Raw genomic sequence first — 24,839 nt, forward strand, 5'->3', positions numbered from 1 at the left:
CATGTGTTTCGCAACATGCGGGTGCTGTGGTCGCGCAGCCGCTACTGCAGCGCACCATGTACTGTGTCTGTATCTGCCGCAGGGGCTCCCTGCCCTATCTCTACCGGCGACCGTGCATGTCCCCAGCCACACGAATCCCGCTTCACCAATCCAACAGAACCATAAACAACACCATCATCCGCCTCCACCGCCCGACCGCTCCACCCTCCTCCGCTCCTCGAATGGCCCCTCCGCCACCAGCCTCCTTCTCCACTCTACATCTTCTCCGACCTGCCCTGCCCTCTGATTCTCTCACCAATTGGCCATCACCATGGTCCTCGTCAGTCAGCCCCCGCCAGCTCTCCACTCCGACCACAGAGACCTCTTCTTCACCACCGACGACCTGCTCTCAAATGCTCCAATCTTCGTCTTCCATGGCCCTCCGCCAAACGCCACCCTAACCTCCCACGCTGCCCGCCTGCAAATACACATCTACACCCCCGCCGGCCTGCAAGCATATCCGCGCCTTACAATATCTCCCGATTCCCACTTTTACGCTGCCGTCAAGTGTCTGCCCCGTGAAGACCAGGCCGACGAAGTTGTGCGCGCCCTTGCCTACAGCATTTACAAGTACTTTCATGAGCTGCCCTCGGTCGTGAGATCAACATGGGAATCCAAATTCAACACAATCGGCAAGCTGCCCTCCGCCCCCGAGCTGTTCAGCGACGCCCACGCCGCAATCTTGGCCAGCCGCATGCTCAAGGTCGAAAACACCCCAGAAGTCGTTCGTGACATCAAGCTCGCACACACTGAGCAGTCCGTGTCATGGCAGGATGTCGACGTGGTCCTGCCGCCTGGCTCCGTGCACGACGTCGACGATCGCTTGCGCGAATCCGTGCTTGCTGATGAGGCCACCGAGGAAGATGTCATAAAAGCCCGCTACGCCAAGTACGCCGCTCTGATCAAGCCCTTTGGACAGCCAGCCTTCATTCCAACCTCGAGATTGCGACGCGCACCCTCAAGGCCTTCCGGCTTGAGTCGCTCCAACACCTTTTCAAAGCAGCAAAAAGAAAGCTTGCGCCGTGAATTAATAGAGTTTGTCGATACCGAGGAGAGCTACGTTGGAAAGCTTTATGATCTACTTCACAGTGTCGCCGAGGACTTTCGGCAAAAAGCACGCAGCAAAAGTCCAGAGAGTTCAAGCCCAACAGAAGAGGCTCTCCAAGGATTGTTCCCGCCCAGTCTCGACGACATCCTCGCCAAAAACACGGCATTTCTTGACGACATCCGAAGGGTGATAGAGGAGTCGGAAAACGACGCCATTCAAGACATCGAATCAACTGCAACAGACGCCAGCCCAGAAGGTCAATCGAAAGATGGAGAGCAAGGAGATGTCACTGGCGTTTTGCCCTTTGCCGACTGTCTTGTCGACTGGTTCCCCAAGTTCTCAGATTGCTACACCGACTACATCCAAGCGCATGCCGAGTTTGGCCAGTATCTACGAATATTCCTCCGAGAAACCGAATCCAGCTTCTCCAAACGAGTGCAAGAAAAGGGCGAGCAACGACTCATGTCGATGCTCATTGAGCCAGTTCAGCGGCTCCCACGATACAGTCTCTTCATTGACAATCTAGTTAAGCAGTTGCCTCTGCGACATCCAGCTCTGCGTCCCCTTCTCAAGGCTCGCGACATTGTCTCGGAGATTTGCTCGCGCGACTCACCCTCGGGCCAGATTTCAAAGGTCATTGAGCGATTACGGCACCTGATCCCACTCTGGCCGCAGACTTTTAACCCCGAAGGCCGCCTCATCACGGCAATGGACGTCGTCGAGCTGCCTCCGCCGTACAGGAATGACCCTAACGTCCGAGGTGCGATTCACGGCATCCTGCTCCTCTTCTCTGATGCGCTGGTCCTCCTCGGCAAGTCTGGACACAAGACCATGTCTGCTCGTGGCCTCCTTGCAGAAATCGACAACCCTAGTGTTCCCCTCGATGAAACACCTCAGATCGCCACTCAGCTGATCTTCCTGAAGCCCATGAAACTTAGCAATGTCTGGTTTACAGAAGTCAATGGTGGCACAATGGTGCAAATGCATCACTCGGACGGCGCCCAAGATGGAGACCAGACTCAACAAACACCAAAGGCCCGCAAGTCCATCAACGCGTCTTCCCTGTGCATGTTCCTGTTGCAAGGTTCCTACGAAGGCAAGGCCTCCAGATGGCTGGAAGAGACGGCAAAAGCGCGTGTGGAATACCGCTTCCCAGAGGCAGAGCGCGAAAGCACAAAATGGGAGGCACGCAGTCAGACTGGTGACATTAATGTTTTTTCCGCCATTTTCGAAGACGGCCATCTGGAGGTACACCAAGGCAGAAGAGAGCCGGCGCGTGTCAGGGTTGTCTTTGATCCACCCAAGGGCCCAAAAGCCATCAAGCCTGGTGACCAGGGGGTCGAGGTTGTTGCTTCGGTGACGCCTGCCAGCGGTGGAATGCACTATCTGGAGCTCGAGGGCTTGAATGGTTTCGCATCGCGCGATCGAATTCTTGCAGAAGAGATTCTGTCATTGTTGACAAAGAAAGGTGAGTGACAATTACACAACAATCTTTGCATGCGCTAACCGAACCAGTGGGCATTTACATGCAAATGCGCAACCAGATTCGCAATCCAGATTTGACTGCAGTGTTCTTGCAGCGCAATCAGCAGGTTCTGAATTCCCTCAAGGTCCGCACACAAGCTCCAGAAGAAGAATCTCCAGCTCTTGAGCGGACAGGCTCTGGTCGTGGGTCTCCTGTTAAGATGCTCTCCAGCTTGTTTGGCGGCAGCATGAGAGACTATGGTAGCTCTCGCAGGCTGCACAGGCCGACTCCAAGCCTCGGGGAGATCCCTCGCCTTCCCCCGGCACCATCCAGTCCTCACAAACCATCAAGTCGCCCTTCTTCGAGGGATGATGCGAATACGAGCAAGACGTCACTTGCTCTACCGGACCTGGCAAACGACCCGCTCTTCAAACTGGAGGATACCCTAGCGGCCTATGTTCTTGCTCTGCACGCCCGGAAGGGCAATGTTGTCGGCCGAACTATTCGAAACAGAGCCAACGCCGACGAACTGGCGGTGAATGAGCTCTACAATGCCCTTCTTGAGGACCCCAAGAACATTGATCTCGCCGCGCAACAGCCGGTCGACGTACTCTTCAAGTCATTTGAAAAGTTTCTGCACGTCGCCTGGAGGGAGAACGTCGGACTCGTCGTGCCTGTCGAGGTGCTGCGCTCCTTGCAGTCGCAGCCTGACTTGTATCCAGGCGACTTTGAAGAACATTTCAAGAATGTTTTGAACCACTTGTCCGCCCAGAATCAGCGCGCATTGCGAGCCTGCCTCAAGCTTCTAGCTGACCTTCTCGAAGGGACTGGTAATGACGGAGACCGCGGAATCATTACTGCCGCTTTTGCCGAAGTCCTGGTGCCCGAAGGCAACGCACATGATTTCATCACGCTGCTGGATCGCTTCATCGAGGACGTTGATGGCCTTTTTGGTAGACCAATGTCCAGTGGCAGCGAGCAAGCAAGCCAAGGATCCACCAACTCGAGGTATAGCGGTAAAATCGCTGGCTCTTTGAATTCCAACACTTCGTTGAAGAAGCGCTTTGGATTTGGAAACTATCTACACAGGGAAAACAGCAAATCGGATCTTGAGTCCAAGGTTAGCCACGTGTGGCGTACTTTGAGCAAATCTGGTCGCAACGCGGATGGACAGGCTTCCAGCATGTCCAAAGCTACTCCTCTGGTCCGCTCTCATTCGACGGACCAAGACACCCGGCTGTCACCCAAGCGCCCTGGCTCTCGGGATCGTCCTACTGTCCTTGGTGCCTTTGCTTTCGCCGACGAAACGTCAGGTCGGACACTTGCCACCATTGGAGAGACTCGCGAAAGTCCAAAGAAGAAGCGCCGCAGCTCGTTGTCTGATCTCCTCGACCTTCAAGCATCACAAGAATCCAGTCCGTCCTGGTCGCCCAAGGCGGCTCGAAAGCCAAACTTGGGTGACTCTGGCATTCCAACAACTCCCTCACCAACTCGACGAACCGGCATACCAACATCCTCATCCTCTCGTCTGTCTATGCCAGCCGCCAAGCGCGACATGCCGTCTCCAGCCGCCAATAGCGCTCTTCCTCGTCCTCGCACTCTGCCTGGACCTGAGACTGTGCTCAGGCCTTCCGAGCCGAATGTGAAAAGGGAGGAAATCGTGCGCCAGCCATCAAAGATTCGTAGCAAGGCCATGTCCGAAAATATCCCGCCAGATAGTCCACGCCGCAAGCCGGACACATCGGTCAACCGTCTTTCCGGAATACCTGGTTTGCACAAGCATTCCAATTCCGCCAGCTCTGTCCCCACCGCCTTGTCTGAGCGTCCCGGAATCGTGAATCGGCCAAGGACTGCTGGCAACACAACAGCCGCAGGTGACGACGCGAAACCAAACGGAGTCAATGCTCCCGTTACATTCAGCCCTACAAAGAAGCTGCGCATGCAAAGCCCACAGAAGCTGCGTGAGCGTTTGCAGAAGGAGCAAAACGCCATCAAGGATACGGAGAAGGAGCTGCAGGCAGAGCTCTCGCAGATTGGACAAGAGCTTTCTGGTCTTTCACTCGCCTCCAGCAGGACTGTCAACAGCTCGAGCCCTCTCCGCCCGTCGGTGACGCGCACTCAGACCGAGAGCAGCACCACGCGACTCCGTCCAGCACCTTTGAAGACTTCCAAGTCCGTCGACGACACATCCGCCACCAGCGGAAACACAAACAACACAGCCCAGCTCTCCGCACGCATCGCAGCGCTGGAATCCAAAACAACGTCGCTGCTATCGTCGCTCAGCGAACGCAACGCCACCCTCGCCGAGGACATTACTTCCAGCCTGACGGTATCTGAATCCCGCTTCCGCGGCCTAGACGACCTGTATCGCAAGGCGGGTGCCGAAAACGAGGCTCTCTACTCGCAATTCAACGAGGAGCTGGCGCGCGTGCTCAAGGCCGTCAAGAGCAGCAAGGCGGGCGAAGACGTTGACGCCCTGCGCCGCAAGGTCACCGAGTCTGTGGGCGAGAGCGAGCGGCTGCGCAAGGAGAATTGGCGGCTGAGGCGCGAGGTTGTTGGCTTGAGGGCGCAGCTTAAGGAAGGTTGACGAAGATGATGGCTACTTTGGCCTCGTAGAAGACCAAGTGGCGCAGCAGTTTTTCACTTTGTTGTACGCTTTGGGTTTCCGGATCGGTGGGCGGCGGTTTTGTTTTGTCGTTGATTAGCGCTTCGTTTTATCCTCTACTGCCCTTTTCCTTTTTCCCTTTGGTGCTTTGCGTCTTGATTCTCAATATCCTCTCTCTCCTTCCTCTTTTGTCTTTCTGCCTCGTTGTCTGTTTATCCGTCCGTCTCTTCTCTTCTCTTCTCCTCTCCCTTACTCTTCTGGTCATGGCAAAAGTTTGTCCCGTGCTTGCATGCGTCCCGTCCGTGTCTCTTCTGCATCCATGTATTTTCTACACTATTCCTCTGTTCCATTTTCTCTCTTTCTCGTCGTCGTCGTCTTCGTCGTCGTAGCATGGATGGTGTGCCAATTCGCGGCACATGGAGTGGTGGTGTTGCGGCTACATTGGTGAATTGACGTGGTATGCGAATGGGATTGTGAGACGCATGAGGGGCAGCGCACGGATTGATTGATGAGTGGTGGGATGGTTGGCGGATGGTCTCGTTTAGGTCTGCGATGCTCTGCTTGCTCTGCCTTGCTCTGCCACGCATGCAATGCTATGCTATGCTATGCTTGCTATGCTCTGATGCGGTATGGAACGGAATGACAGATACACAATGGAACGAATAATTGATTGATCGAGCCATGTAACATGACTACTATCTTTGTTGAACTCACCCCTTTTTGTTTTTGCAAACCACATCTTCAGACTTCAGGCTCGCTGTGCAGACTGGCTGGCTCACTGCGGGACTTGATTTCAGCAGTATTGAAGTCTTCTTGTCTTCTTTTACATTGTCACTACTATTGCTACATGATCCATGTATGTTGTTGTTGATTGAATGGGATCCCATGCATGCATGCAACTTTCCATCTTTTTTGACTCGTTCCTGTCTGTCTGCGTACGCGTCTGATCTACCTTGCTCGGGCCAAAATGCGCACACACATGCGCCTCACTCCTGTTTGGGCTCGAGAGCGACGGCCGCCGTTGACAATGCCCCATTGCCAATCCAACACCATACCAGACCCACAAACCCTATTCTCCTCTCTCCGAGTTCAACATGCTGTCTCGACTCTGCACTTAGTGTCCGTGGCCGTCATCCTCCTCGCCCCTAGTCTCGGGATCCAGCTGGATCAGCGTGTCGATGCGCATCACAGCGACGCAAGCCTCGACGGCGCTCTTGAGCTGGCGCACCTTGCTCATGCTGGGTTCGAGCACGCCCGCTTTGATCTGGTCGACCAGCTTGCCGCGCGACAGGTCGAGGCCGTAGTTCTTGTAGTCCTTCCGCTTTGCAGCGTCCTTTTCGGCGGCAGAGGCGTGGGCGCCCGCGTCGGCCGTCGCCCGCTGCGCCACAGCGTGGCGGCTGCGCAGCTGGGCGACGAGCTCCGTGCTGTCCTTGGCAGCGTTGACGGCCAGCGTGGTTGGGATGGTGAGCAGCGACTGTGCAAAGGCGCCAATGGCGAGTTGCTCGCGCGAACCCTGTGATGGATTAGTCTTGTAGTTTGTGACAAGACGCAAGGATACATACGACTGAGGTTGCCCATTCCTCAAGGTAAATGTGCAGGGCCGCCTCGACGGCGCCACCGCCAGGGACGATGCTGCCGCTCTCGAGGGTCCGCTTGGTGGCCATGAGCGAGTCGTGCAGCGAACGCTCCATCTCGTCGAGAGAGAACTCGTTGGGGCCACGCAGAACGACCGAGGCGGAAGAGTGGACCTTGGTTCCCTTGACCAGGATGCACTCGTCGTCGGAAATGCGCTCTTGAACGACCTCCTCAGCGGAACCGAGCAGCGAAGGCTCGAACTTCTCGTCGCCGTTGAGGTCAGACAGCGAGGAGACAAGGGTAGCACCCGTAGCCTTTGCTATCCGGCGCAGATCCTCCTTCTTGCACCTCCTGACGGCCATGGCACCCTTCTCGATAAACTGCTTCAAGCAAAGGTCGTCGATGCCCTTAGTGGTGAGGACAACGTTGGCGCCGGCCTTCAAAATCATGTCGACGCGCTCCAGCACGATACCCGACTCGCGCTCGCGGATCTTCTCCAGCTGCTCTGGGTCATCGATGGTAATGTGGACACCGAGCTTCATGCGCTCCTTTTGCAGGTTGATGTCCAAGCAGGCAATCTTGGCATCGGTCACCCGTGTCCTCATGGCCTGGCTTGCGACGGTGCAGTTGAGAGCGTAGCCCTTGACGAGCAACGACTCAGTAGAGCTCTTGCCGTGGGCCTTGAGGATGTTGACGGCCTTGACAGGGTACTTGACCTCCCCCTTTCCACTCGTCGTCTTGACAGCTTGCATGGCGTCCACGGCAATGTTTGCGAAAAAGTCGCCATCCGAGCCAATAATCTTGGACGACATGCTCGTCTTGGCGATGTTGACCAGAGACTCGCGTCCGAGGTTTTCCACCTTCATGGCAATGTTCTCATTCATGTATTTTACTGCCTCCCTCAACGCCAGCCTGTATCCCGTGATGATGGTCGTAGGGTGGATGCGGTTTTTCATAAGCTCGTTGGCTCTTCTCAGAAGCTCAGCGGCGATCAACACCACGGACGTTGTGCCGTCTCCTACTTCGCGGTCTTGTTGCTTTGCCAGGTCCACGAGGATTCTGCCAGCAGGATGTTGGATGTCGAGGAGGGAAAGAATGGTTGCGCCGTCGTTCGTGACCGTCACCTCACCAATGTCGTCCACCATCATCTTGTCGAGGCCCGAAGGACCAAACGACGACTTGACGACGCTGGCGATTGCTTGCGTTGCGTAGACATTTTGGTCGCGGATATCCTGGCCACTGATTTTTTGACCTCCGAGGACTGCATGGACGAGTTAGTCAGACAGACGCAAGGGGAGACGCGTAGGGGGCAGCAATATTGCAAAAGGAAGTTTGCCAGCGGAGCTGTTGACATGGACCAGGCAGGGTGCATGGCAGGAGGGGCGCATCTCGTCAGGAGGGCTGTCAACAAGGGGGATCGACTTACAGAGGGTGCCGGCGTTGCGCGGCTGCTCGAACAAGCTGGCCATTTTGAGCTGGGTGTGTAGGGGGTGAGTTGCGGAGGTTGACGCGCTCTGATGTCGGCGGAGAACGAGGACCCGTCAGTGGCAGCTAGCTAAGGGAAATTCGTCACCGCCTTCCCTTTTGGGCGCGTCGCGATCCGCCCGCGTCGGCCAATGTTTTCAACCCCACCAACTGCGACCTGACTCACCTCTACAATTCTGCCCACGCCTCCTCCTGCGCTCGCCCTCGCTGCAGCTCCTTCGCGCTCCCCTTCGTCTTCGAGTCAATCTCTCTCCACCCCCACAGACGGCTTCATTTGTCGCAAAATACCCCGCCATGGCCGAACCGCAGCAAGTCCAGGACATTCCTGAGCGTAAGAAGGAGAACAAGAAGAAAGAAAAGAAGGAGCCCAAGGTCAAGCAGCAACAGGCTCCCAAGAAGAAGATTGAGGGTGCCGCTCTTATTGGTATCGATGTTCGCAAGGAGGACGACCTGGGCCAGTGGTACCAGCAGGTCCTGACCAAGGGCGGCATGCTGGCCTACTACGACGTCGCCGGCTGCTATATTCTCAAGCCTTCGTCTTTCGCCATTTGGGAGACTATCCAGGGCTGGTTCAACACGCGCATCAAGTCCATTGGCGTCAGAAACTGCTACTTCCCCATTTTCATCTCCCAAGACAACCTGCAGAGGGAGAAGGAGCACATTGAGGGCTTCGCGGCCGAGGTCGCGTGGGTCACAAAGGGGTGAGTCAATCGCCAATATCTAACATGAACATGGGCTAAACATGGCCCAGAGGCAAGAGTGATCTCGAGAAACCCGTTGCAGTCCGCCCGACCTCGGAAACGGCTATGTACCCGTACTTTGCAAATGAGATTCGCAGTCACCGCGACCTTCCCCTCAAGCTCAACCAGTGGAACAGCGTTGTCAGATGGGAGTTCAAGCACCCCATGCCCTTCATCCGGTCGAGAGAATTCTTGTGGCAAGAGGGTCACACCGCGCACTTGACCCTCGAGCAGGCTGGCGAGGAAGTGCTGCAGGTCTTGGACTGGTACCGCGGAATCTACGAGGAGCTGCTCGCTGTCCCGGTTGTCAAGGGTGTCAAGACTGACAATGAAAAGTTCCCCGGTGCCGAGTACACTACCACCGTCGAGGGCTACATCCCGGCCACTGGCCGCGGTATTCAGGGAGGCACCAGCCACTGCCTGGGCCAGCACTTTTCCAAGATGTTTGACATTACCGTCGAGGACCCCACCCCGATCAAGGAGGGAGAACACAAGAAGCCCCCTATCCATGTTTGGCAAAACTCCTGGGGCTTGACGACCCGCTCCATTGGTGTCATGGTCATGACGCACTCTGATAACAAGGGTCTCGTAATTCCCCCGCGCGTTTCCGAAATCCAGGCTGTCATTGTTCCTGTTGGCGTAACCGCCAAGACGAGTGAGGAAGAACGCGAGAAGCTGTACGGCCAGGTCAAAGAAATCGCTGCAACGCTCCGCTCTGCCAACGTCCGTGTCGAGACTGACCTGCGCGAGGGGTACTCTCCCGGCTGGAAGTTCAACGACTGGGAGCTCAAGGGTGTTCCGCTCCGCATCGAATTCGGTCCCAAGGATGCTGCCGCCAACAAGGTCACCGTCTCTCGCCGCGACCAGGAGGGCAAGCCCCAGATTGACATTGCTGATCTCGCCAAGGAGATTCCTGCCCTGCTCGAAACCATTCAAAACGACCTCTTCGCCAAAGCCAAGGGTGCCTTTGACAATGCTCGCAAGGTCATCAGCGACTGGAACGACTTTGTTCCCCACCTTGATAACAAGGGCGTCTGCGTCATTCCCCACTGTCTCGGCGGTCCTTGTGAAGATGAGATCAAGGACTTGTCTGCAAAGAAGCACGAGGAGAACACTGGCGCATCCCAGGATGCACGTGCCCCGTCCATGGGTGCCAAATCGCTCTGCATCCCCTACGAGCAGCCAAAGGAGGGTCTGGTCGAGGGCGAGACCAAGTGTATCAACCCCAACTGCCAGAGCAAGGCCAAGAAGTTTGTCATGTTTGGCCGCAGCTACTAAGCAGCTCCACTTCGACGGCGAGGTGGGTGAGGAGTACGGGGTCGTTGTTTCGGACGAGATGCGCTACGGCGTCATCCCAAGCGGTGTGGTTTTCGGGGCTACTGGCGCCACCTTTTGAATGTTGTCACGTTTTCCTAGCATTTTGGGCATGTGGTGAGAGCAGAGCGGGTTTCCGGTAACGGCGGCTGGAAAAGCAGTACGAGTTTCAAAAAACGATTTTCCTGAGCGATGACGCGCTTCGACCACCTTTTCCACCTTCATCAAATCGTCATCTTCCTTGCGAGTTCGGGTTTTGTCTTCTTTGACCACATGCGATGGAATCTTGCCAAAACCTAAATAATTGCATGCCGCCGAGCCAGCTACCATGGTGCAAACATAACATGTGTCGCGCCCAGGTGAGACCCTGCTCCAACATTTCAACCTCAAATGCAGATTGTACACATGTACTGATTCCTCCATAAAATGTCCGGCCAATCCGCCGCTGCCTCATCTCAACCACACAAACTACCTAGCGCCAATACTCATTCACGCCCTTCATCTTCTTCCACTTCATAAACCAACAGGCAAACGGAAACAGAGCGGTATTGACAATCGCCCACGCAATCAAAACGGCAAAATTAATGCCAATCTGGCTATGCAGATCAAACAGAATCTGCTTGGCGCCCTGCACCACATGATGCAGCGGCCACGCATAGCCCCAACGATAAAACCCAGGCTCGATATCGACATCGTAGAACGCGGTGCTGACGTTGGTGATGACCCAGAAGATGAGCCACAGGCCGACCCAGGGGGCGCCGACGATCATGGCCACGTTCTCGCAGGCCAGGCCCAGCGCCATCATGGCGAAGAAGTTGAGCGCCCAGTAGACGAGGAACGAGTTGGAGCCGTAGGCCGGGCTGTTGCCGAAGGCGAGGGAGGTCGAGTAGGTCGATGAGACGCGCTGCGCGCCGCCGCTGCCGCTGAAGTTGATGCCGTAGGCGAGGCTGATGCTGCTGTAGGCGAGCGAGAGGAAGATGTAGGCTGTTGTTGTGGAGAGCCAGCGCCAGAGGATGTAGTGCGGGGGCTTCAGCACGGGGAGATGCGGCGCCGGCCGCGATATGTATTTGGCGTGGATGGGCAGGTAGAAGGAGAAGCTGAAGAAGGAGAGGATGACGAGGTAGATGAGCCCGATGCTGACGGCTGGGATCCCGACCAGCGGATTGAAGGGACGCAGGTCGTAGGTTGAGAAGCCGATGCCCGGGTTGAGCAGCTGTGGTGCGTCGCGCAGGTGCGAGAGCAGTGTTTTGTTTGGCCCTTTGTCGCCGGCGGCTGCGTCCAAAGCTTTCTGCGACCATTGCCTGCCTGCTCGACCTAGCCCTGCTGTCAAGAAGTCGGCCATGATTGGCAGGATGAAGCTGTTGATGTTGGTTTCGTCCCGGCTGCCCACGTACGTAAATTGGCAGGCTCCCGCTGGATCGAATGTCTTGTTGCCCTTTTCGAGCGAGGAAAAAAGCAAGGCGCTGGCATTTGGGTTGATGACAACAGCTCCCCATGCCTCCCAATCATATACGGCTTGCCGAACCGCGACGGGGTCATTGTCGTATGAGTCTCCGGCAATGGCTGTAAAGCCCAGGGTGTTACCTTGAGCACGGTACTCTTCGGCGAGCGCAACCATTGTGGGCCCAACGAATGGCCTATGTCCACTGGTATTGTAGGGTGGTGCGCCATCCATATCCACCACAAATATGGTTAGCGTACCGAGGTTCTCAGGGAGATCCGAGAAGACGCCCCAATCTGCCCTGTTAGTACGCGAATTTTGAATGAGAAGCCATAGGCAGACTTACAGATTGAGAGTACAGACAAAATGAAAAGTATCAAAATTACAGTTGTGTATACCCACAGGCGCACCGCCTGCCGCCGGACGGCACTGAGGCTGGGGTCCCAGAAACCCACCACAGGCGGTTTATTTGGAGCAGGATTCGGAGCTGGAGGTGCCCGCGCCTTCTGTCCCAAATGCTCCCTCTTGATACCCCTGGTCTGGTCCGGTCTTTCTCTTTCTCTCGACTCAAGCTGCTCCCAATGTCCTCTCCGCTCTGTTGTTCTCCTGTGCTGCTCGCGTTCGCGCCTTCGCCATATGTCCTCTCGTCGCGGCCGTTCCGTCTCCCCTGATACTAGTGCGATGGTCGAGGTGTCAGACCGCCGTGAGGACGTCGATGCACGTCGCGGACGATTCGTGTGGTGCATGGGGTAAGAGGCCATAGGTGTGTGTGTGTGTGTGTGTGTCATTGGTACGGCCTGGAGACTTCAGCAGCAGAAGCGGCAGGTACTGCACAATATACCCCTCGCAGTAGAGAGGCCATAGTGCCAATGCAATGCGCGGCCTGATGCGTGAGCAAAGAATCTTTGAAGAGCATGACGCGTTGGTGCAGCCTTCGTGCTGGATTTGCAGCGCAAAATGCGCAAAGTCTTGGAAGACAGCAACGACGGCGCTCGGAATTTCAGGCATCAAGCCAGTCCGACGATGCTAGACAGTTGATGTTGACCGGACCAACACCGGTGACCGCTCTCGGGTATGCTCGTACGACAGCGCCGCTCATGTGTTGATGCCAAAAGCTCTGGTAAGGGTTCGTTGTCCAACCGTTGGTAAGCGACAACGTCAGGGATGTCGTTGACAGTTAAGCGTGCGCCGCCAACGAAGGCGCTTGGAACTGCTGACAGAATCTCAACCGAAACATTGAACATATTGTTGCGATCGATGCCCTGCCTCATTTGATCAAAAGATCCATAGATTTGGAGTCGGAAACAGAAGGTCCAACTTGGTGGTTGCGGACCATCTTTGTGGTCTAACCAAAAGAAGCAATAAGCAAAGCCACACGTGTACCGTCTTACCGCTCCAAGACCCAACTGGGATATCCCATTGCACACTGTGCTAGGGCGACCAATCATAAATGAGTATAACCTCCCGAGTTCAACAGAGGTGGCTTGAGCCATGGTTTGTATCGCGGAAACTGTAAGGGTAGGAAGGCGATTACTAGAAGTGAGCGCACGCGGACTGGTTCTAGATTGACGCATAGTCATCGCCGAGTTCCGTGGGAATCGAGGAAAACACCGAACCCGTTGCCCAAGACAACTCGTCCACGAAGCGTCGAGCTGCTACGACTCCGCGGTGCTGGAAAAAAAATCAAAACTCAGCGGAGAAACAAAGGGTAAAAAGACTCTTGGGTTAGCCAAGACTTGAACCTGGAGGAGAAACAGGCGACGAACAGTCGGCGAGGTTGGGCCAGACCAATGGAGGAAGGAGAAACCAGATCGACGCATCGGCCCGCATGGCTCCCACAAAGCTGTTCTTTTCCAGAAGGTCGTCCTCAGGATCCGGAAAAGGTATTATCATCTCAGCCTGGACCCAAAGAAAATTGTGTCACGCGCACAAGTGCCTTGCTCCTCTGTCCACAGGAAAGGCCATATGAAAGTCGAGTTCGTGGTAGCAGTAAACGCCAAAATCTGTAGTCTCCAAGAAATTCTTCGGCCGAGCTTGGAAGGAAGAGGAGAAGTTTGATGATCTCGGGGCAAGCGGGACGAGGCGGATGCGACTTTGGGAAGCACGGCAGCTGCGCCGATGCCCAAGCACAACAGCAGCATTTCGCCAGATTATTTCACTGCTCTCACATACATTGATGTGCTTTCAAGAGCACATCTCCCTCGACTTTGAAATATCATCGAGGACGCAATGGCGGCACGCGGACATTTGCATGGCGCTTGGACTGACAGGTGCAGAGAGTGGGTGGAAAATGGAGGGCTGATCAATCGATGTTGAAGCATTGGCTCCAGGCTCCAATTGTAAGTTGAGTACTCATTGATGCACAAAGAGCCGCTTTGATGATGAATCCATGAAGCCGTGTGATGCTGGCGGTGAGTAAAGTCGCCTCTTCTCATTACTTTTTTCATCGGCCGCGTTGACTCTGACCTATGCCTGGATTGATAAGGCGCTTCTTTCTAGACGTGCGATGCACAGACACAGCAGAGGCCGTCTGTTGATGTGCGTCGTGGCGCAAGCACTTCGGCGACAAGTGCTCAATTCAAGCAGTGGATCCGGGGAAGGCCGATCTCCGTGCATCTGCAGGCAGCTGGAATCTTCAATCAGGACGCATCGGTGGCGAAACCGCGTTCATGAAGTGCAGCCAACAACCCTTCCGACTGAAGCTGGTTGCCCCTTTAGTCGTATGCACGACTTGATGTTGTAGACAGACTACCTCTGACGTATGAGACCGTTGCTAGGGCAGGGGTTGTGTTTGTGCGCCGAGCGAGGGTCGGATGTGACATGTCAGGCCTGATGGGAGAGCGAACCCACTTTGCCGCTCATTTAAAGATCCATGGAAGTGTGTTTGCATTCCTAAAAGGCTAACGTGTAGGCACACGTCTGCGAGGCTTGGGCAAGCCGAGGAGCTGTCCATCCAAGCAGACGGACACTTTGTACAGCCGCTTTGAAATTTGGTAGTGATTCTGGCGAGAGCAACTCAACATTGAACCTCAGGTTGAGGTTTTCGACCTCGAAGGGCCTGGTCAAAAACACGTGGGTCGGATATAAGCATCAAGACCAAGCTTTTGCCAGTAGAGGAGGCAAAAACGGGCCGGGGCGACTGTTCCCGCTCCCGGTCGAAGTTGCAACCAGGCCTCCGGGCCGGAACAGTTGTCATCAGAGGTCTCAGTTTTTTGATGAAGTTTTGGGGCAGTTCCTGGTTGTCGGTCGGAGTGGGACAGGGATCAATCAAACGCCGAGATTAGTTGGCATCCTAAACCCCCGTTCTTGGTGGGCTGCTAAACCTGCACACCTGAACGACTTTGCTTGCCCACGGCCGGTTTTTCGGTGCGAGATACGGTATGGCCATGGAAAACCGTACATCTAGCAAACAAGTTGCCGTATGCGTAGTGCATTTACGCAGCGTCGAGCACAATCTAAGCTCATTTTGTAGTCCTAGTGTCGAGATGACAATCAGGCTCAGCGTTCCGCGGATCGCCCAAATGCATTGGCCATTGATGCAGTGTGGAGAAACCATGATCTTGAAAGTTGAACACAGCTTCCCGCTCAGGATCCTGGTCCATGCTTGCGGCCAAAGCTCAGTGTTGTCCTGGGAATGGTGAGTGCATCACTTTTCTTGCTCAGTCGTTGCGCTTCCGCGGCAAGAGGTGCCTGTGCTACACCTTGAACGCCACCAACAGCCGTTCCATGTCGTGTTCTACTCCCAGACACTGTGTCGTAGAACGTCTCCGAGCCACGCGAGTTTAGGGGAGAGATCCAAGACCAACCATGTTAGCCTTCCGCAGACAAGTGCGCCCACTCGAGGCTATCTCTTGTTCCCTCCCATATGTACCTGTGGACCAACTGACTGAAATGAGACCTGGCCAACAACTGGCTGGTGATCGACTGCCAGCACGGGAGACCGAAAGTTTTCCCGGCAGCTCCGTTGCAGACTGCGATCCCTGGTTTCCACTTGCCACTGTGGTATGAACCCAGAGTGGCGACTGTTGGAAAAAGAAGTACGAAAATAGCGGCCGCACAGGCTTTTCTTCTAGACTCGTTTAGACTTCGTGGTCTCAAAAGGAAGTCAAGTGTCGCTACAAGGAGCAGGCAGAGGTTGTTTTTGATTGAAGAGGTCAGCTCTGCGGAATTTGCCGTCCAATCGCGGCGGGAGGCGCAAGTAGCTAGGTCTTGATAGGCAGCTCCCATGAAAAGGGACCGGCACCGGGGCCTGACGAGAAAGACTTGTTGGAAAAGCGGAATGATAGCCAATGGTGTGCTCTCACAGGCGCCTACATGGTGATCGGCACATGTTGGAGTTCCAGGGCGCCGTGGCTTTTTGGCAGTCAAAGGACGAGGGGATGCCTCTCGTCCCGAGGTGAAGCTGGGGATCCTTGGCAGCCCCCTCTCCGTGCCTCTCTGTGGCACAGTGGCTTGGAGGCTCCGTAGACAGCAGCAGCAGCGCAAGAAGCTTGTTGAGTGGTTTAAGAGTGACGCAGATCAGACTGAAGCAAACAGCAAACGGTGAATTGTTGCATGGTGGCAGGTTGCCTCGCCAAGGGTGGATAGCGACTAGAAGTTAGACTTGAGCGGCGGGCCAGGCGCAGCGAGAGGCAGGGGGTGCTGGAAAAGGAGTGGGGCGGCAGATGGTGAGATGAATTCTGACAGAAGCCCGACCCGGACGACGTGGTGCGACGGGGCCAGCGGCTGCGAGCTGTGCCTGAGGTCATCCATCCATCGTACCGAATGCAGAGCAATCTCGCGATGCAGACAAACGGGCGGGCGACCGGGCGCGTGGACGGCAGGCAGCGGTGATGTGGGTGGTGGTTTGAGGCGACGGGCGGCAAGGAGGAACGAAGGAGAGACAGGAGTCAGTGGTGGTGGTGTTGTTGTGGGTTGGGCAAGAAGAGCTGGAACACAGAGAGTCGAGGTGATGATGGGCAGGGAAAAAGGCATTGTGGTGTTTGTTTCAGGGCGGCCAGCGGCGGCCGGTGACTGGGCAGCGGGGCGACAGGGCTGGGCTGGGTCGGTGGTTTGGCGCGCAAGGGCTCGCGGGCTCGCGGGCTCGGCTTCGCTTGACCTCAACACCCACCGCCTGCCTGCAAACGCTGACGGCCTGCAATTTTCTACATGGGATACATAGAATTCAATGAGGATTGAACTTGCTGCCCGTCATTTGCGACTGCAGCAATGGATGACAAGGTCCACTGTGGTCGTCTCCATGCAGCTGCCCGGCTCTGGCGCCCCGCTGTTCCTGTCTGCCCGTCATCATGGTCTCTCCACACCTTCTCTCTCTCACCACTCTTGTCTCTGCCTTTCCTTTTCCCTTCCGTCTCTCTTTCCCCAACGTCCAGACCTTCTATATTACCTCGTCCAAGCCTGGCCTGGCCCGGCCCTTCTTTTTCAAGTCACTCTTTGCTCTCTCTTCTTCCTTCATCCTACGTTCCTTTCTTGCACGCCCTCCCTCCTGACCTCCAAGTCTCACTTCGTCCTGGCAGTAGACCTGTCATTCCTGTCTCCGCTCCCTCGGACTTTGCAACCAACTCCTCGAGTCCTTGCGCCCTCGCCCACATAACACCTCCGAGCTGGCTCACTGTCCTTTTGCTTCAACTTGACAACGCCGAGACCGGATTCTGGCAAACAGAATGAAGCTGCCAATCGCCTTGACCACCATTGCGGCTGTTGCCGTCGACGCCCACACCGTCATGACAACTCTCTGGGTTGATGGAACCTCTGCTGGCGATGGTGTCGGCATTCGCATGCGCAAGGATCCCGCTACCGCCAGCTTCCCCATCAGCATTGGCGACGACGCTCTGGCTTGTGGATACAATGGTGAATCGGGCAACTCTCGCGTTGTCCCCGTCCACAATGCCGCTGTCTTGTCCTTTGAGTTCCGTTCTGTCCCCAATGATGCCGCCAAGGGTGCCATCGATCCAGGCCACCAGGGCCCATGTGCCGTCTACCTGAAGAAGGTTGACTCGGCTGTCAACAGCACAGGTAATTTCCGCTCCACCTGTTTCCACGCTGCAACTATTCTGACCGCAAGTAGCTGTCGGCGACGGTTGGTTCAAGATCTGGGATGAGGGTTACGATTCGGACGCCGGCAAATGGTGCAATCAGAAGCTTGGCGGCGACGGCGAGTCTGGTGTCTATGGAGGCAAGATCTCTGTCAGCCTTCCAGATGGACTTGAGGGCGGCTACTACCTCGCCCGTCCGGAAATTCTGGCTCTCCACGACGCTCCTCAGGACCCTCAGTTCTACACCGGCTGCGCCCAGATCTTCCTCAACTCCGACGGCAACAAGAAGCCCGACAGTACCGTCAGCATTCCAGGCTACGTCAACTGGGGCGACGATTCGGTCACGTTCAACGTCTACTCCGAGGCTCTTGCTCTTCCCTACGACACTCCCGGCCCGCCTGTCGCCAAGCTTGTGAGCAGCGCCAACGCTGCCGTCTCCAAGAACACTCTTACTCAGACCGAGGGCGAAGTGCCGTCTGGTTGCATTCTGGAGATGGCTGGCTTCTGTGCTTACGAGGTCGCCGCCTATGACAACATGACGGGTTGCTACGCTGTATGACTCTCCATCTCTCGACTAAGTTGCTCGATCCTCACTGACACGTATTTCAGGCCGCGGAAGAGTGCTGGGCTCAACAAGCTGACTGCTGGGACTATGCCAAGTCGCTTCCCACAAGCGGCTCGCCCTGGTGCGACCTCTTGACCGACAAGTGCCAGGGTATTGACGACAAGTGTGATGCTGGAGACTACTACGGCCCTCCCGACAGTGGCAAGGACTTGACTCCTTCTGCCTCCACCACGAGTGTTGTCATGGCCGCTGCCACCTCCAACTATCAGGTCGCCTCTTCCTCGTCGGCCGTTTCGGCAGCCGAAAAAATCGAGGTGTCTCAGACGACGCTTCAGACGGTCGCTACCGATTCCTCGTCGTCGTCTTCTACAAAGCAGCAAACTTCTGCTGCACCTGCCGTCGAGACACACATTCACACGGTGTTCCACACGCAGGTGCACACTGTTTATGCCACTGCGGGAGCCAAGTTCAGGAGACACGCAGCTGAACATGGCGTCAGGTTGTCTTAGACAGCTTCATGTGGGAGCAAGGCTCGTCTTACGATTCATGTCGACTTTTTCTTTTCCCCAAAATACGCAAACTGGGATGACTTTGTACCCTTCACGGCTGGCTACATGATACTGGTTTAGGCATGCTGGGGTCCGGATTTCTCTTCTACTCGTGCTTCTTGAAGCCATGACTTTGCTTTTCACTTCTTCCATGTAACCACTGGCATGCCCATTTGAGCGTAGCCTTTGTTTTTTAACGTCTGATGCTTACTTCACTTCTTCCCTTCTACTTGTTCTGCTCCTCTTAACTTTGACTTCTGATCAAGATGGGGCCACTGCAGCTCCTGATTCATGCATCGGGCTTGGAAGGTTTTTTAGATGAGCACAATTGGTGTGATGGGCGTGCTCGAGGAAGGATTGGCAGATGTTCCGACAACATGAGTGTCCAAGACGACGAATCAATTCCATGCACTTTTCGGAATATTGTAAAACGACCCCCATTGTACGGATCTGTCCATTGGAGTTGCAGCGACCATTTTTTTGGTTAGTGGCCGCAGTGGGCGTTGCGTCATCTGCCGGCAATATGGAAGACGCCGATGTCCGGGTACACTTAGGTACTCCGACTTCTGCTTTTCTTTCCCGTCATCAACCTGTATCTTCGACCTGCGCGGTATCACAGGTATGACAATCTTTTCACATCGCCACCACACACACCCCTTCCGTCACTCATGGCCTGAATTTCCTTATCTGGGGGTGCCATGGTCGGTGCCACTGTCCCATCTCCTCTCAAGGTCACACCTCACCTCATCACTTGGGTCCAGATGGGGAAATTGTCTTGATTGCTATCCTATTCAATCGACAAACAATCCACCGGTTCGCGAACAGGTACTCTCCATTGCTCCAAAGGGCCCGTTCCTCGCACAAAAAGGCAACAGCGTACGCAATCTCACTCGGATCCGCCATCCTCCTTCCTACTGGAGTAGCATCGATGGTCGGTTGCAGGAATCTAATGGCCTCCTCGCCAGCTGCAAGGAATCCTTCCTTCCGTCATTGTTGGCCCCGGGCTCACAGCATTGACTGTGCAACCATATTTTGGGGGAAGCTCCTTGGACCAGCACCGTGTGAAAGAGTGGACCATGCCCTTGTTCCCAGCATAGATACCTAGTTTGCATCGGTGGAGTGGCCCTTGAAGAGACGCTCACAACTTTCACAATGCGACCGCTACCGTGGATAATGTGCTTCACCGCCGCCTACGTTAGGAGGAAGACCCCACGTCCGTTGAGGTTGACCAGCTTGTCCCAGTGATCGAGCGTCAGCTCCTCCGGAGGCGCATTCACTGCCAAGGCAGCGTTGTTTACCACAATTTCAATGCGACCAAACTTTCCGACAGCTGATCCGACAAGCTTTGCTGGACATATCGGCCTCGACCGCGATGGACGGCGTTTGCAAACTCTCTGCGACCTTGTGCGCCTCCTCTGACAACTGTGCAAACGGATAGTTGACGACGACGGAAGCTCCGCGCGCCGAAAGTTCCCTCGCGATGCTGGTCCCAATCCTGGAACTCGAACCCGAGATGACGGAAATGTGGTCAAGGTCTCCTCGAGCACAGTGGCAAGATCTGCGTCTTCGTTGACATACGGGTTGTCGACCCGGTAGCGCAGCCCATTGGGGCTTGCCGCTCCTTGATTTGTACACTCGTTGGAGAGGCTGGTATCGCTGAAGAGCAAAGACGAAACCGCGCCAGGAGGATGGCTTTCTTCAGCAGGCTTCAACGCAGTAGCCCATGAATGACTGCCAGAAGAGATTCGGCACTGCTTTCGGATGGCAAGGTGGACTGCTTCATCGATGTGGGATTCTTCCGAAGCCTCGACAGCGGCGATGGGATGTTGGCTTGGTCTGCGGTAGTTGAAGACGCGACCAATCCTGGCGCTTTCATAGTCTGCGTCATGCTGCCATGTGATTGGTAGCGAAGTCATTGGGTTGGCGTATGCGAAGCTTCTACAAAACAAACGTACGTGTTCTAGAGTCCAGGTTGCTGGGCGTACGCAACACGAGGGTCCATGACTGCTTAGAACGAAAAGTACATCAGCAGCCGGACACCAGCAAATAGCGACGAGGACCATGCGCACGCCGTTAGGTCGTCATCATTGAAGCCATAGTCGGAGCTAGTGATGTGGAGCTAGGGTTCCGAGACGGGACCACGTCCGGCGACGCGATGTGGCCGCCTTACCGCAAGGTGAGGGAAAAGAAGAGGCTCGGTAAAGGCCCAGACGCCTCAAGGATATTCCCGCAATGCCATCCAGTGTAACGAACTCGAATACGACAACGATTGCTATGACGGATGTTCTCCGGGGTCTGGGGCCCCGCATTGTGGCGCATTCGGGGTCAAGGTCTGAGCACCCTAGACTGGCATCAGGGCCGCGCGCGTCGGCTGCCCACATGCAGCACGCGCACGTTGAACGTTCCTTTCTCCATGGGCATTGCACACGGCAGCATACTGTAGGACCAAACTCGATTGGATCGGGTCTGTTTGGGGCCTGCAGATCATATGTCTGAGCTGGCTCAAGTAAAGTGTGCTATGGGAGCCGATTAGGATTTGGATATCAGCTAGTAAGCGCCTACCGCAACTACCATCATTGCTTGTTAGCTCCGACATCGTTTGCTCCGACAATCATGGCCATCAAAGGTATTTCACGACTGACGGCGGATCGTCCAAAGGAAGAAGTCGCAAAACAAAACACCTTGGGTAGTTTGCGCCTCCGTCATGAAGACACCAACGACATTATCCTCATTCCCACCCCGTCCAATGACCCAAGAGACCCCTTGACCTGGTAAGCTGAATGTAAAGGTATACTCGAAATTTGCTGATCTCTGTATCAGGTCAACATCTTACCGATGGTACATCGCCATTCTGCTATCACTGGCCATCTTCTGGGCCAACTTCCTAGCGGCGGGGCCAACAGTCGCCATCATGGAGATCACGATGGATTTTTACGGACCTCCTGGACCAGGCTTCGCGCACCACATTTCCAAAGTTGCCTACTTTTTCACAACGACGGCGCTGTGCCAGGGCATGAGCAACCTGTTCTGGATGCCCATGGTTGTCAAGTATGGGCGTCGACCAGCTTACGTTCTGTCCTTCGTTCTCTACACTGCTTGCGCGGCGTGGTCTGGCGGTGCCACTAGCTACGCCAGCGAACTGACGGCCAGAATTTTCATGGGATTTGGCGCTGGTGCTGCCGAGTGTCTGGCGCCCCTGACCATCTCCGACATGTTCTTTCTCCATGAGCGAGGAACCGTCATGGCGTATGGCCCCTGAACCCCTCCCCAAAATTTGGCATTCCTCTACTGACGGCAGACAGCATCTACACGTGCTTTCTCAGCGCTGGAGTGAGCGGCGGTATTATCATATCGGGCCTCATCACCATCAAGCATGACTGGCGGTACATTTACTGGGTCTCGGTAGCCCTCATTGGCGCCACAACGGCTCTCGTCATCTTCACTTTCCCGGAGACGGAATACGACCGCAGTGGTCTCATTCCCTTGCCCGACAGCGCCGACTCTTTTAAGCCGGGTCTCGAGGCCATCGACGAGGAGCTCGCCAGGGTGCCCTCTGACTCTAAGGAGACAGAAGCGCGCGCCTGGCACCTCGAGCACACGGTGTCCAACAACACGACTGCTCCGCTGCCCAAACCCGCCACGACGACTCGACTCCATCGCAAGCAGCCCGCGGGCAAAATGACGTACTGGGAAACGCTGCGGCTCTATTCGGGCGTACACACGCGCGAGCCGCTGTTCAAGCTCTTCATACGGCCCATAATGCTTCTCCTGTTGCCGCCCGTGCTGTGGGCGACGCTTGTCATGTCCGTCACAATCGGCTTCATCGTGGCCATCAGCTCCAACTTTGCAACGGCATACGCGCAGGCGTACGGCTTTGAGGCGTGGAAGTCGGGCTTGTGTTTTATCTCCGGCCTCATTGGTTCGGCGTTCGGTATCTTCTTTGGCGGCCACGTTGGCGACTGGTGTGCGGACTATTTGACGCGCCGTAATGGCGGCGTCAGGGAGCCGGAGATGCGTTTGCCTGCTTTGGCCATCAGTTTGGTTACCGCACCCCTGAGTCTGGTTTTGTATGGCGAGGGCATTGGGTTGCGGTTGCACTGGATGTGTGCGACAGTTGGGATCGGACTGCGTAAGCTGCTTGCCCTGTTGGTTGTTAAGATCTCCCGCATTGACATTGTTTGGCAGTCAACTTCTCCATCGTGCAAGCCACGAACATATCGCTCGTCTACACCATCGACGCATACCGGCCCGTTGCAGGCGAAATCACCGTCAGCCAGCTGGGCTTCAAATGTGCGTCTCCTCCCCCTTCTCCTCATCTTCCCCCCCCCCCCCCCCCCCGACTACCCCGATAAACTCAACTAACTCCTGACAGCCGCCTTCGGCTTCCTCCTCTCCTTCTACACCAACCCGTGGATCAACAAGGACGGCTACGAGCGCGCCTTTGGCGCCATGGCCGGCATTTGCGGCGCCGTCATACTGGGCTTCGTCCCGTTGTACTTTTACGGTAAGCGCATTCGGCATGCCACGTGGAAATGGCGCATTGTGCGCTCGCTCGTGCATTGGGATCAGGACCGCGAGGTTGGCGAGTAGGGAGGTGATTATTTGGGGGGGGGGGGGGGGGGGGTGGTTGTTTTGCGGAGAAGAAATGTTGAGGGTTGGATTCAGACGGTCTTCTTCCACGCATCACGTACCTGTTGCTGCGACGTGAGGCGATTTTTGTTTTTGAATGTACATGTTCGAAATTGAGTCGTCGTCTTTGTCTTTGTCGATTTTGCCTCATCACCCTGTCCCGTTCAAAACACATCACTAACAGAGAAACACCCTCACGCATCTAACGCCCTCATCATCATTAACCACCAACTACCTTCCATACCACCTTCTCCATCATCCCTGCACACCCCACCCAACCAACGCGCCCAACCAATGCGCAAGGATATCCCAGCAGATTTTAATTAAGCTCCCCCGCATTTCTGCGTTTGCAGCAGCAACGGCATTTCCGAACCGCCACTGACGCCACGACTCTCGGTCATGCCCTCTGTGCTGGTTCGTTCGCTTGCTCTACCCCACACTCTGAGGCTTATGTGTTCGGCTAGTCCCGTCCGTTTTGTCATTGATGCGCTGTGGGTTTGTGATGAGTGAGTGATGTTGGTGGGTGGGCCGAGGAGATGGGAGATGAGGCGTGGGTCTGGGTCTTGACGCGTTGTTGGCGAGCGTGTCTTCGTTGGTTCCACTGCTGCTGCTGCTGCTGCTGCTGCTGTTATTGTTGTACCTAGTTTAGCAGGCTGAATTGGGTAAACAGACGCTCTGGCTTTAGGTCTTGATTGCTTCATTTTCATCTGCTGATCGGCGGCGGCGGCAACGGCGAATGGGCGATCTTGAGCAAGTCAATCCCACAAGACCGTCACGCACAGCAGCACAACCACGATCTCCCTTCTCCTCTACAACGTCCCCGTCTCCCCACAGAATCATCAGCAGCCCTCTCCAAAACCGACGGGCGGGCGAACGGCTTGCGCGACGGAGGACGGACCGATGTGGACCACTTCGGCTGCGTGGGCCGGAAAACGAACACCTCGTGTCTTGGCCGTTGCTGCACCCTTGCACGATCGGTCGGGCCGCTAGGTAGGGTGGGTAGTTTGCGGAGAGAGAAAGAGGGGCGCGGGGTGTCAATGCAGCTTGTTGCCGCTCGGTAGGTGGATGCGGGTAAAGTGATTTGGTGGGTGAGGATGATGGACGAGGCGAGTTGGCGATGGAGAAGGTCGTGGATAGGTGTGTAGGTAGACGAAGCTGGTGGATGATGTTGTGCTGAGGTGCTGTGTTCACAGAATCTTGGTGGAGAGTAGAATTGTTGAGAAAGTTGGTAGCACTATGAATGAGAGAACACAGACAACGAGTGTCAATAGACAGGAAGAAAGTCTTGTAGAAAAGAATCTGAAAAGCTTTCGAAGGATGCTAGAACATCAAAAATGCTGCGTTTCTTCA

The 24,839-nt window shown here is 55.5% G+C and overlaps 7 protein-coding genes across 7 annotated transcripts; 4 read left to right on the forward strand and 3 right to left on the reverse strand.

Moving 5' to 3' along the window:
* The first annotated feature begins 187 nt into the window (after positions 1-187).
* Positions 188-5,254, forward strand: IWZ02DRAFT_188433 (uncharacterized protein). Its single transcript, XM_066762381.1, has 2 exons — positions 188-2,555; positions 2,603-5,254. Exons 1-2 carry the CDS (start codon positions 311-313, stop codon positions 5,137-5,139), a joined length of 4,782 nt encoding a protein of 1,593 aa, XP_066625450.1. The 5' UTR covers positions 188-310; the 3' UTR covers positions 5,140-5,254.
* Positions 5,255-5,885: 631 nt separating this feature from the next.
* On the reverse strand, positions 5,886-8,250 carry IWZ02DRAFT_188435 (T-complex protein 1 subunit alpha). Its single transcript, XM_066762382.1, has 3 exons — positions 8,159-8,250; positions 6,720-7,993; positions 5,886-6,670 (listed from the first exon to the last, which is right to left on the reverse strand). The coding sequence occupies exons 1-3, from the start codon at positions 8,199-8,201 to the stop codon at positions 6,272-6,274; spliced, it is 1,716 nt and encodes a 571-aa protein (XP_066625451.1). The 5' UTR covers positions 8,202-8,250; the 3' UTR covers positions 5,886-6,271.
* A 117-nt stretch (positions 8,251-8,367) lies between these two features.
* On the forward strand, positions 8,368-10,489 carry IWZ02DRAFT_188438 (uncharacterized protein). Its single transcript, XM_066762383.1, has 2 exons — positions 8,368-8,918; positions 8,969-10,489. Exons 1-2 carry the CDS (start codon positions 8,512-8,514, stop codon positions 10,233-10,235), a joined length of 1,674 nt encoding a protein of 557 aa, XP_066625452.1. The 5' UTR covers positions 8,368-8,511; the 3' UTR covers positions 10,236-10,489.
* IWZ02DRAFT_188481 (uncharacterized protein) lies at positions 10,490-12,609 on the reverse strand. Its single transcript, XM_066762385.1, has 2 exons — positions 12,059-12,609; positions 10,490-12,008 (listed from the first exon to the last, which is right to left on the reverse strand). Exons 1-2 carry the CDS (start codon positions 12,498-12,500, stop codon positions 10,744-10,746), a joined length of 1,707 nt encoding a protein of 568 aa, XP_066625453.1. The 5' UTR covers positions 12,501-12,609; the 3' UTR covers positions 10,490-10,743.
* Positions 12,610-17,105: 4,496 nt separating this feature from the next.
* Positions 17,106-19,142, forward strand: IWZ02DRAFT_188447 (endoglucanase B). The gene is made up of 3 exons (XM_066762384.1): positions 17,106-17,727; positions 17,780-18,300; positions 18,357-19,142. Exons 1-3 carry the CDS (start codon positions 17,376-17,378, stop codon positions 18,819-18,821), a joined length of 1,338 nt encoding a protein of 445 aa, XP_066625454.1. The 5' UTR covers positions 17,106-17,375; the 3' UTR covers positions 18,822-19,142.
* A 908-nt stretch (positions 19,143-20,050) lies between these two features.
* IWZ02DRAFT_430964 (uncharacterized protein) lies at positions 20,051-20,776 on the reverse strand (the record flags this gene model as incomplete). Its single annotated transcript, XM_066766118.1, has 1 exon — positions 20,051-20,776. One exon carries the CDS (start codon positions 20,774-20,776, stop codon positions 20,051-20,053), a length of 726 nt encoding a protein of 241 aa, XP_066625455.1.
* Positions 20,777-21,473: 697 nt separating this feature from the next.
* IWZ02DRAFT_430965 (major facilitator superfamily domain-containing protein) lies at positions 21,474-23,450 on the forward strand (the record flags this gene model as incomplete). The annotated part of the gene is made up of 5 exons (XM_066766119.1): positions 21,474-21,631; positions 21,681-22,106; positions 22,163-22,989; positions 23,046-23,150; positions 23,233-23,450. The coding sequence occupies 5 exons, from the start codon at positions 21,474-21,476 to the stop codon at positions 23,448-23,450; spliced, it is 1,734 nt and encodes a 577-aa protein (XP_066625456.1).
* Between the last annotated feature and the right edge of the window lie 1,389 nt (positions 23,451-24,839).

This window comes from Phyllosticta citriasiana, assembly GCF_038021145.1.
Source record: "Phyllosticta citriasiana strain CBS 120426 chromosome Unknown IWZ02scaffold_3, whole genome shotgun sequence".
NCBI classification, from domain to species: domain Eukaryota; kingdom Fungi; phylum Ascomycota; class Dothideomycetes; order Botryosphaeriales; family Phyllostictaceae; genus Phyllosticta; species Phyllosticta citriasiana.

Bases quoted from the DNA above. Each gene is read 5' to 3' on its own strand.
- IWZ02DRAFT_188433 (XM_066762381.1), top strand. From the start codon at position 311: ATGGTCCTCGTCAGTCAGCCCCCGCCAGCTCTCCACTCCGACCACAGA. The intron at 2,556-2,602 runs GTGAGTGACAAT...TAACCGAACCAG, and splicing joins GTCATTGTTGACAAAGAAAG to TGGGCATTTACATGCAAATG.
- IWZ02DRAFT_188435 (XM_066762382.1), bottom strand. From the start codon at position 8,201: ATGGCCAGCTTGTTCGAGCAGCCGCGCAACGCCGGCACCCTCT. The intron at 7,994-8,158 runs GTAAGTCGATCC...TCGTCCATGCAG, and splicing joins GCGCAACGCCGGCACCCTCT to TCCTCGGAGGTCAAAAAATC. The intron at 6,671-6,719 runs GTATGTATCCTT...AATCCATCACAG, and splicing joins AGGAATGGGCAACCTCAGTC to GGTTCGCGCGAGCAACTCGC.
- IWZ02DRAFT_188438 (XM_066762383.1), top strand. From the start codon at position 8,512: ATGGCCGAACCGCAGCAAGTCCAGGACATTCCTGAGCGTAAGAAGGAG. The intron at 8,919-8,968 runs GTGAGTCAATCG...AACATGGCCCAG, and splicing joins GTCGCGTGGGTCACAAAGGG to AGGCAAGAGTGATCTCGAGA.
- IWZ02DRAFT_188481 (XM_066762385.1), bottom strand. From the start codon at position 12,500: ATGACACACACACACACACACACACCTATGGCCTCTTACCCCATGCAC. The intron at 12,009-12,058 runs GTAAGTCTGCCT...CTAACAGGGCAG, and splicing joins TTTGTCTGTACTCTCAATCT to ATTGGGGCGTCTTCTCGGAT.
- IWZ02DRAFT_188447 (XM_066762384.1), top strand. From the start codon at position 17,376: ATGAAGCTGCCAATCGCCTTGACCACCATTGCGGCTGTTGCCGTCGAC. The intron at 17,728-17,779 runs GTAATTTCCGCT...GACCGCAAGTAG, and splicing joins CTCGGCTGTCAACAGCACAG to CTGTCGGCGACGGTTGGTTC. The intron at 18,301-18,356 runs GTATGACTCTCC...CACGTATTTCAG, and splicing joins ACATGACGGGTTGCTACGCT to GCCGCGGAAGAGTGCTGGGC.